At 32.8% G+C, this 11,842-nt stretch overlaps 1 protein-coding gene across 1 annotated transcript; it reads right to left on the reverse strand.

Annotated features, from left to right (window-relative positions):
- LOC106400283 (mitogen-activated protein kinase kinase kinase 17-like) lies at window positions 1–1,533 on the reverse strand. The gene has a single exon (XM_013840658.3). The coding sequence runs from the start codon at window positions 1,321–1,323 to the stop codon at window positions 577–579; it is 747 nt and encodes a 248-aa protein (XP_013696112.2). The 5' UTR covers window positions 1,324–1,533; the 3' UTR covers window positions 1–576.
- Window positions 1,534–11,842: the final 10,309 nt, after the last annotated feature.

Genomic DNA, 11,842 nt, shown 5'->3' on the forward strand with positions numbered 1-11,842 from the left:
TAAAATTTTTTAATTTGATTATTTTCAATTAAAAAATTGATTTAGAACACTAAGACCATGATTAACCCGGGGTTCTTAGAGTGAGGTTATTATCAGAAGTTAAAAAACTGTTTCTTAATTTTTAACTAAAAAATCTAAGAACCGGTTTTTAAATAAGAACTTTAAGAACCAGTTCTTAGTTTTTTTAGTTAAAAGTTAAGAAACAGTTTTTTAACTTCCGCTAAGAACCTCTTCCTAAGAATCCTATCAATTAGTTGGAGATTGTCTCAGGTCAGTAACGAAAGGTCCACGTTTTGGACGTTTGTTATAAGAACACAACAATATATTGATTAAAAACACAGATCACAATGCTATAAGAACATAGTTTACCTTTATATTAATAAGAAACAAAATGCTTTTTTTTTTATCACAAGAAACAAAATGAAATGCAAATTAAACGACAATAACTTATTCTTTTAAACGACAATAACTTGACACCAACGAAAATAAAAACCATTCCTTTCCAGCTCATCTCCACCAGCAATCTCAGGGCCCTCTTCATCACATTCCAGCATATATCTTCTAGAAAAGCCTTCCTTAACCCACTCCATTACTTAAGCATGAAGGAACTGGAAGCAGCTCAAGCGGTGGAGCCCCAAGACTTTGTCTAACAAACTCATGACTCATGAGCTCCTCCGCAGTGGCTCTATCCCCCGGGTTCCGCACTCTACATCTCCTCACAAAGTCCCAAGTCATCTGCGATAGAGTCCCCGGCACGTAATCACTCCATCCACTTATAGTAATACCCATCATCTCAATCACCATGGTACCTAAGGACCAGATATCAACCGCCGAAGAGATCACTCCACGTGGCCCGACCGCCTCAGGAACCAAATAACCCGGATTGTCCTCGAACAAAAACCCATCCACTGGATCAGGTCCATTGGGTTCCTTAGCCGAACCGAAGTCACCAAGTTTGAGCTCGCAAAGATCTTCATGAGCATAGCTCGGGAAGATGAGTATGTTCTCTGGCTTGAGATCACAATGGACATAACCGTGTTGGTGAAGATCCCTGAGCCCTTCAAGAACCTGGAAAATGCAATAACCGATGACGTTCTCCGGTAATGTCCCGCCGGCTTTGGTCAGCATGTCTTTGAGTGAACCATGTGGTGCGACTTCCATGTGAATGGAACAGACTTTCACGTTGAATGGCATGGTTTCGTAGGAGACAGCAGGGCTCGTGGCTCTCACGGTGTTGAAATTGATTGAAAAGAAGCGATCCATGATCCTTACTTCTTTCTCGAGATCCTCCGAGTATTTGAGGAAAGATGTTTTCTTAGCCATGAGTAGTCCATCACCGTTTCGAACCAAGGTGACATAGCCATAGGTGCCTTGGTGATAGAGTAACCGATAGATGTAGGCGCAGTTGTTTAGTCTAAGAATGCCAAAAAGAACCTACGAGCTTGAATCCGTTGAGATCACTAATGATCTAGCCGTAAACAAGAGATGAAAGCAAAGCTTCATTTTTTATAAATTCAATAATAATGTCTCTTTACAAAGCCTAGAGAGCACTATATATATCAATAGGAAAAGACCTAAGTCCTTAAGGATTATGACCTAACAATATATCCATAAGTCTTATTTCTAATCTCATAAGAAATAGGAAACTTGACGTTTAACTAGAACGGAAATAATTAAGTAAAAGTAAAGCCAAAACCGAAAAGGAAATATGGTTCACACTGCATCAGGTCATCCGGGGTGAAGAAAGATCTGTCCTCGGATCTATAGTATCACCGTGAGCCACAAAATGAATGAGATGTTTGACGTTGAAAACGTCAGAGTATCGAGCATCTGGCGGTAGCATGAGACGATATGCGTTATTGTTAATCCTCTCTAACACTTCCAATGGTCCAACCTTACGAGACTTCAGCTTGTTATACTCCCCTGGCGAGAATCTTTCACAAGTAAGAACAGCCCATACACGATCACCAACTTTAAATTTGACATCCCGACGATGACTATCGGAGCTTTCCTTGTACTTAGCTGTTGAGAGTTGCAAATTATCATGATCCTGAGCGTGTATCACCGAAGCATTTACGACGAAGTCGATCGCCTGACCATGATCACGTGAAGCATCCGGTGCAACTTCAAGATCAATTGGACCACGAGGAACAATGCCATAGACCACCCGGAATGGACTGAAACGAGTACTCTTGTTAACTGCATGGTTATGAGCGAATTCAACCTTACATAAGACTGAATCCCAAGATTTAATGTTATCCACAACTAAGCAGCGAAGCATATCACCCAATGTACGGTTAGTGACTTCCGTTTGCCCATCAGTCTGTGGATGGTAAGCGGAACTCATATCAAGGCTCGTACGCAACAGTCGCCATAGAGACCTCCAAAAGTGACTGAGAAAACGTGAGTCTCGGTCTGAGACAATTGATAAAGGCAAGCCGTGAAGCCTATAAACCTCGCGGAAGAAAAGGGTCGCGACTTGTACAGCATCCGTTGTCTTTTTGAAATGTATAAAGTGTGCCATCTTCGAGAAACGATCGACCACCACAAAGATTGAATCATTCCCCCGTTGAGTACGGGGAAGACTTAGAACGAAGTCCATACTTACGTCAGTCCATGGTTGAGTCGGTATAGGAAGAGGTAGATACAAACCGGAGTTGGAAGCATGGCCTTTGGAGCGATGGCAAACCACACATCTCGCGACAAAACGATAAACATCACGACGCAATGACAGCCAAAAATAAGCGTCCATGACCAGCTGCAACGTCCTATCATGACCTATGTGTCCCTCTTCGTGTATTTCTTTAATAATCTTGAGCCAAAGGCTGCTTTCTGGAACACAAAGACAAATACCCGGAAATATATAATCATCTTGCAACACAAACTCTAACCGAACTCCAGCTTTTAAAGAAGACAAATACCCCGGAAAGATATAACCAGCTTTTAAAGAAGACAAATCATTCCAAAGTAAGACAAATACCCATAATTTCTTTTATCCTGACTTCCCATGTGTTTTAAAGCATCATGGTCGGTGTAAAGGATGAATTCTTGGTGAAAAAGATAATGCCGCCAGTGCTTAATGGCTTGCACGATAGCATAGAATTCAACATCGTTTGTACTGTAGCGAGCCCGAGAACCAGCAATCTTTTCGCAGAAGAAGGCAATGGGGCGGCCCGACTGGCTAAGAACGGCTCCAATACCTAACTTGCACGCATCGCAATGAAGTTCAAATACCTGAGTGAAGTCTGGTAAAGCCAAGATTTGAGCCGACACCAAACGTTGCTTAAGGTTTTCGAATGCTTGATCCGCTTCAGGAGTCCATGTGGTGCCTTTCATACAGTCGGTTAAGGGTGCTGCAATATTGCTGAAGTGATGCACGAATCGTCGATAAAAAGAAGCGAGGTCGTGGAAGCTCCGGACGTCGCTGATCGAACGAGGAGTGGGCCAAGACTTGATCGCTTCAACCTTTCCTGGATCAACTTGTAGACCCTTGTCTGACACGATATACCCTAAAAACAATACATGATCCACACCAAAGACACATTTGTGGTGTGCCGCGTATAGCTTCTCACGTCGTAGAACCTCCAAGACGTCTCGTAGGTGAGACAAGTGGCTGGTCAAGTCGTTGCTAAAGATCAAGATGTCGTCGAAGTAGACAACAACATATTTACCGATCAATAAGAGCCTGATTCATGACTCTCATGAACGTACTAGGTGCATTCAAGAGTCCAAAAGGCATGACCGTCCATTCGAAAAGACCTTCTCTAGTCTTGAAAGCTGTTTTCCATTCATCTCCTGGACGTATACGTATCTGATGATAACCGCTTTTAAGGTCGAGCTTAGTAAACAATGTGGCACGTCCAATTTGATCAAGGAGATCATCAAGGCGCGGGATAGGAAACCTATAACGCACTGTTATCTTGTTGATAGCTCGACTATCAATACATTCTCCACGAACCATATTTTTTGGGAATGAGTAAGGCGGGAACGGCAGCTGGACTAAGGCTTTCGCGAACATGTCCTTTCTGGTGAAGCTCTTCTACTTGACGACGCAGCTCATCGTGTTCCTGCGGACTCATACGGTAATGCGGTCGGTTAGGAAGGACTGCATTAGGAACCAAGTCAATATGGTGTTGGATGTCTCTTAATGGAGGCAAGGCACTCGGGAGTGCAGATGAAAAGACGTCGGTGAATTCTTCGAGCAACGGAGTGAAAGCTGATGGAGGTTTGCTAGACGGTGTCATTGGTACTGGTGTGGCCACCAATGCCCAAAGAACATCAACGTCATGAATTTGCTTCTCAAAATCTCCTTTGGGTAGTGTCAATAACGTTTTCGCCATCGATGACTTGTCCGTTGGGAAAGTATTGTCCACATGCGGACTTGGCTCAGGCTGTTCTTTTGAGGGAACTAGTGTAATTGTGCGATTGTGAAACACAAAGCTGTAAGTGTTTGCTTTACCATGATGTATAACATCACGATCAAACTGCCAAGGTCGTCCTAGAAGCAAGTAGCAAGCATCCATAGGTATAACGTCGCAAGTCATTGAATCCTTATAGTTACCAATGGAAAAGGAGACGAGAACTTTTTTTGAGACGTTGATTTTGGTGCCGTTGTTGAGCCAGGCAAGCGGATAAGGAGACGGATGTGGCATGACGGTGAGTCCAAGTTTCTGCGCTGCTTCAAACGACATGACATTAGTACAACTTCCTGAGTCGATAATGAGTTTGCAGACCCGGCCGTTGATAGTGCAAGTCAAACGAAACAAATTGGTGCGAAACCATGACTCCTGCGAGGCTTTGGGTAGTAGAAAATTCCGGCGGAGGACGAGATTAAGACATGTATCGCCTTGAATGATATCAGTGTTGTCGTCGTCCGTAGCGTCATAGTCATCATATTGTGGTTCTGCGTCCTCTGTTTCTTGAATCATCAAGCCACACTTTGTGTTTTTAGGACAAGCGGTCTGAATGTGGCCGTGTTCTCCACAAGTAAAACAACGCGGCACATTGGTACGTGCTGGTCTTGAAGAAGCAATAGTCTCGGTGTTGAGGCCTAATTTGGCAGACTCCAAGCGTTGTGTTGCTCCGTCTGTAGCAAGTGTAGCATTCTCGCCTGTATTGGACGTTTGGAAACGTGATCGTGACGACGATGTCCATGACGATCGTAACTGCAGTTCCATAGAGATGGCGTGTTGGTAGGCTTCAGATACTGACAGTGGATTAAACTGAGCCATCGCGGTTTGGAGTTGAGACCGTAATCCTCCAATGAATCGAGAGATTAGTTGCTTCTCGGTTTCGCCTGAAGTCATTCTAGCAGTCATGTAGAAAAACTCTGTCGCATATTCTTCAACAGTACGTGTCCCCTGTCTTAGGTTCTGAAGCTTGTTGTACAAGGTACGCTCGTAATTATATGGTAGGAAAGCACGACGCATATGTTTTGTCAAGCGATCCTAAGAGTTGATTCGTGGTTTGTTATCCTGTCGCCGTGACTCCTTGAGTTGTTGCCACCATGCCATAGCCCTTCCTTTGAAACGGGTAGCAACAAGCGGAACTTGCATATCATCGGGAACTTGTCGAAATTCAAGAATCTCACCCACTGTATTTAACCAGTCGATGAAGTCTTCTGGGTTTAGGGTTCCAAGGAACTCGGGAATTTCAGAGCGAAAACTGGATTCCAACCGATGTTGAGTATTAACTCGTGGGTCTTGTTCTTCGCGTCGATGTTGATGTGGTTGCTGATCCCCACGACGTTGATGATGTTCGTATACTTGATTAGCAAAAACATTGTCGACAAGCTCGTCATCATCAGATATATTGAGTTGAGTATCGCGATGTGGAGACCGACGACCGTGTTGATCTCCCGGAGCTTCGCGTTGAGCGCGTTGGTCCTGAAGAACGGTGGTAAGGGCGTTTTGGACTGCTGTCTGCAACACTTCTTGAAGGTTTGTAGTCAACGTTTCAAACATAAGGCGTACTTCCTCCTGCTGATCGTCCGTCATAGTTTTGCGTGGTGCCATGATCGATTTGTTTGATTGAGAAATCAAACGCCTGAATTCTGATACCAACTGATAGAGTAACCGATAGATGTAGGCGCAGTTGTTTAGTCTAAGAATGCCCAAAAGAACCTACGAGCTTGAATCCGTTGAGATCACTAATGATCTAGCCGTAAACAAGAGATGAAAGCAAAGCTTCGTTTTTTATAAATTCAATAATAATGTATCTCTTTACAAAGCCTAGAGAGCACTATATATATCAATAGGAAAAAACCTAAGTCCTTAAGGATTATGACCTAACAATGGGTCTGATTGGTAATGGCTGTAGCTTTAAAATTTTTGCTGTAGAAAAAAATCTGTAAACTTTTTGGTGTGGCTTTAGATTTTATTGCTGTAGAATTTTATGGAAAGCACTAAAAAATTGCTTTGGATATTTGGCTCTGCAGATCACTTGTACAGCTGTAGGTTATTTCAAGAGCTGTGGTTTCAAAAAAAATTTAAAGTTTGATTGCTCTGAATTTGGTGCTTTAGAAATAAATAGGGATGTGGACAACACTTACAGAAACTACCAATCACCCCCAATATATCCATAAGTCTTAATTCTAATCTCATAAGAAATAGGAAACTTGATGTTTAATTAGAACGGAAATAATTAAGTAAAAGTAAAGCCAAAACCTAAATGGAAATATGGTTCACGCTGCATCACTTGGCCGAGAAAGCCTAGTTTTGGTAATGGAGTCTCGTCTAAAAACCACGAACCATATGACATGTTTAGACTTTAGAGTAATGGAGTCTCGTCTAAAGTACAGAATTAGGGTTTTTTTTTGGGCAAATCTTCAAAATAGCATCTTTCTAAGTTTATATCACAAAAATAGCACTCAAAAACTAAAATGACCAAAATAGCATTTCATCTTTTGAAAATTTTAATTTTTTTATTTTTCAAAATTTGAAATCTTATCCCCAAAACCTCATTTCTCAACTCTAAACCCTAAACCCTAAACCCTAAACTCTAAACCCTAAACCCTAAACTCTAAACCTTAAACCCTAAACCCTAAACCCTAAACTATAAACCCTAAACCCTACACTATAAACCCTAAACCCTAAACCCTAAACCCTAAACCCTAAATTCTAAACCCTAAACTCTAAACTCTAAACTCTAAACCCTAAACCCTAAACCCTAAATCCTAAACCCCACCCTTTAACTCTAAACCCTAAGTTTGTGACTTTTGATAAAACATCAAGTGCTATTTTGTGACTTTTGACCTTAAGTGCTAGTTTGGGAACAAAAACTTGATTTAGTGCTATTTTTGTCTTTTTCTCTTTTTTTTTTTGATTGAGAGACTTGAGATTGCTTTCTATAAAGCATTACATATCTTATTATATAAAGCTTGGTTATTCAAAGTTGCTAATTAACATGATTGCGACATGTATCAATTAATTTATTAAGATTGTGACATGTGTCAAAAATATGTTACAATTATCTTTTATTAGGATTTAAAAAGATTTAGAAAAAAAAAATTATTAGTACATTTTTTTGGACACTAGAAAAAGAAAATTATTACAAATATAAAGCTTGGTTATTCAAAGTTGCTAATTAACATGATTGCGACATGTGTCAATTAATTTATTAAGATTGTGACATATGTCAAAAATATGTTACAATTCTATTTTATTAGGATTTAAAAAGATTTAGAAAAATAAAATTATTATTACATTTTTTTGGACACTAGAAAAAGAAAATTATTACAAAATATAGTTTATTATTCTTTTTAGGAATTAAGAAAATGAAAATTACTATTACATAGCCTTTTACAATTATATTTGTATGGCTCTTTTTATAATATTTTAAATTTTATTATATAAAACTTGGTTATTCAAAGTTGCTAATTAACATGATTGCGACATGTGTCAATTAATTTATTAAGATTGTGACATGTGTCAAAAATATGTTACAATTCTCTTTTATTAGGATTTAAAAAGATTTAGAAAAAGAAAATTATTATTACATTTTTTTGGACACTAGAAAAAGAAAATTATTACAAAAATATAGTTTATTATTATTTTTAGGAGTTAATAAAATGAAAATTACTATTACATAGCCTTGTACAATTATATTTGTATGGCTCTTTTTATAATATTTTAAAAATATTTGATAGAAAATTTAATTTTTGAAAATTCTATAAACAAAGAATAATTGTAAAAAGCTATTTGAAAGTATTTTTTTCTTTTTAAAATATTTTGTATATTTTCATCTTTAAAGATACTAAATAAAGATATTAAAAGATAAAATATTAAGTTTTTTTAAAAAAATTTTAAATAAAAACGAATTATAAAAACCTACAATTACAAGAAATTATTTAATAAAAATCAAATAGAAAAACTAACTATAAAATAAGTGATATTCCTTTTTTAAAAACCTAAGTAAAAAAAATGTAAAAGTACTCTTATTATTTTCATATAAATAACTAAATTTCCTTTTTAACCGATAAATATATGCTACAAAAATATAAACCAAAATAAATATTATTTTCACATCTATATTTAGGTTTAAAGTTCCCCATATTATTTTCACAAAAAATAATATTGACAATAAAAATATTATCTGAGTATTTTCTTTTAATTTCTCTAAACAACACAATTTTTTTATCATCCTTTTTACATCTTATGACGCTAACACAAGTTTTTTATTATTATTATGTTTTTATCGTACATAAGTATGTGTAAATATGAGAAATATATGTTTGTACGTATAAGACATAATATAATTAACTAAAAATAATTTTTTTTATTGAAAATATATTAGTTGTATAATATTCTTAAAAAACAAGAACAAATTATAGTTGGAATTTTCCTTTTAAAAAAAATTTAAAGTAACTCATTTCTTATAAATAACTAACTTTTCTTTTTAATAGATAATTTTGTGTTAAAATTTATAAACCAAAAATAACTTCAAATATTTTACCCGATATGATTGTGATATTTGTACAAAAAAAAATTGTGTATGTATTAATAAAATTCTATCATTATGTGAAAATGATTTTTTCCCTAAAATCCTATATAAAACAAATTTGAAAAATAACTTTTTTCTCTTTTAATCTTAACCAAATAAGATTTTTTTTCTTTTTAAATCCTGACCAAATAGAATTGTAAAAGTAATTTTTACTTTTTAAATTTAATGATAAATATGATACTGAAATATCTAATTAAAAATATTAGTGATATTTAGAAAACAAATTTTGAAAATAATATGATACTGAAAATATTTAATTTAAAATATTAGTGATATTGAGAAAACGAATTTTGCAAATATATAAAGTTTGGTTCTTCAAAGTTGCTAATTAACATGATTGCGACATGTGTCAATTAATTTATTAAGATTGTGACATGTGTCAAAATTATGTTACAATTCTCTTTTATTAGGATTTAAAAAGATTTAGAAAAATAAAATTATTATTACATTTTTTTGGACACTAGAAAAGGAAAATTATCACAAAAATATAGTTTATTATTCTTTTTAGGAGTTAAAAAAATGAAAATTACTATTACATAGCCTTTTACAATTATATTTGTATGGCTCTTTTTATAATATTTTTATAATATTTGATAGTAAATTTAATTTTTGAAAATTCTATAAACAAAGAATAATTGTAAAAATCTATTTTAAAGTATTTTTTTTTTAATATTTTGTATATTTTCACCTTTAAAGATACTAAAGAAAGATATTATAAGATAAAATATTAGGTTTTTTAAAACAAAATTAAATAAAAACGAATTATAAAAACCTACAAGTACAAGAAATTATTTAATAAAAATCAAATAGAAAAACTAACTATGAAATAAGTGATATTCGTTTTTTAAAAACCTAAGTAAAAAAAATGTAAAAGTACTCTTATTATTTTCATATAAATAACTAACTCTCTTTTTTAACCGATAAATATATACTACAAAAATATAAACCAAAATAAATATTATTTTCACATCTATATTTAGGTTTAAATTTCCCCATATTATTTTCACAAAAAATAGTATTGACAATAAAAATATTATCTGAGTATTTTCTTTTAATTTCTCTAAACAACTCAATTTTTTTATCATCCTTTTTACATCTTATGACGCTAACACAAGTTTTTTATTATTATTATTATGTTTTTATCGTACATAAGTATGTGTAAATATGAGAAATATATGTTTGTATGTATAAGACATAATATAATTAACTAAAAATAATTTTTTTATTGAAAATATATTAGTTGTATAAAATTCTTAAAAAACAAGAACAAATTATAGTTGGAATTTTCCTTAATTTAAAGTAACTCAATTCTTATAAATAACTAACTTTTCTTTTTAATAGATAATTTTGTGTTAAAAATTATAAACCAAAAATGACTTCAAATATTTTATCCGATATGATTGTGACATTTGTACAAAAAACAAATTGTGTATGTATTAATAAAATTCTATCATTATGTGAAAATAATTTTTTTTCCTAAAATCCTAAATAAAAGAAATTTGTAAAATAACTTTTTTCTCTTTTAATCTTAACCAAATAAGATTTTTTTTTTCTTTTAAATCCTGACCAAATAGAATTGTAAAAGTAATTTTTACTTTTTAAATTTAATGATAAATCTGATACTCAAATATCTAATTAAAAATATTAGTGATATTTAGAAAACGAATTTTTAAAATAATATGATACTGAAAATATTTAATTTAAAATATTAGTGATATTGAGAAAACGAATTTTGAAAATAGCAAATTTTAAAAATAGTTAATATTTGCTAGAAATAATTATTTGATAGTATTTTTATTTTCTAAATCCTAGTAAAAAATAATTATAAAAGATTATGTAGTTTTAATTTTCTTTTCTAACACCCTAAAACTGTAAAAAAAATATTTGATAGTTCTTTTCCTTTAAAAAGAAAATTCTAAACAAAAGAGATTTGTATCATATTTTTTAATTCCTAACCATAAGAGAATTGAAAGAAGTTATTTGATAGTATATAAAATTTGATGATGAACATGATACTAAAAATTATTTAATTAAAAATGAAGTGTAAAAATAGTATTGATATGAACCGTAAAAATCATAATTTAAAATTATTTAATAATAACTAGAAATAATTATTTGATAGCAATAAGTTTTTTATGAAATTCAAAACATAAGATAATTGTAAAAGCTTATATGATAATACTTTTCCTTTTCTATAATCCTAAACAAAAATATAAAAAAGTATTTGATAGTTTTTTTTTTTAATTTTAAATAAAAACAAGATTTGGAAAATATTTTTTTCCTTTTTAAAAAATCCTAACAAAAGTAAACATACCTACTTAATAGTATTTAAAAAAAAGATTTTGATAACGAGTATGATGTTAACGCTATTAAATTTTTTAAAAAAATCAAAACTTAGGATGTTGTCGTGATTGGTATTTATGTGTTTGGTTATACAAAAATCAAACACATGTTTGATATGCATTAGTTTATAATTCATTTAAATTAAAATGTTATTATGAAAATATATCACTAATAAATAATGAATCAAGAAAATTATTTAACATCAGATAAGTTTAATAAAATATTAAATTAGTACATAAGAAAGTGTATAATGTTGTCATTGCTTCTTGGCCTTATTTAACTTCTAAATTCATTTTTATTTCATTATAATTATTATTTTGGGTTGGATCCGGTTTAAATTTTTACGTTTGGATGTTTTTTCTAGCTCTAACAAATATTAACTAAAACTTATGTGTGTAAACGAGTTCTTAACTATAAAATAAATTTCACATAACATATGAAAAAAAAATTTAAAAAAAAATAATAATAATTTTTTTAATATTTTTTATTAAATTAAAAT

Source organism: Brassica napus, chromosome C4 (genome assembly GCF_020379485.1).
Source record: "Brassica napus cultivar Da-Ae chromosome C4, Da-Ae, whole genome shotgun sequence".
Lineage (NCBI taxonomy): Eukaryota > Viridiplantae > Streptophyta > Magnoliopsida > Brassicales > Brassicaceae > Brassica > Brassica napus.

Coding starts and splice junctions, on each gene's coding strand:
- LOC106400283 (XM_013840658.3), bottom strand. CDS start 1,323: ATGGCTAAGAAAACATCTTTCCTCAAATACTCGGAGGATCTCGAGAAA.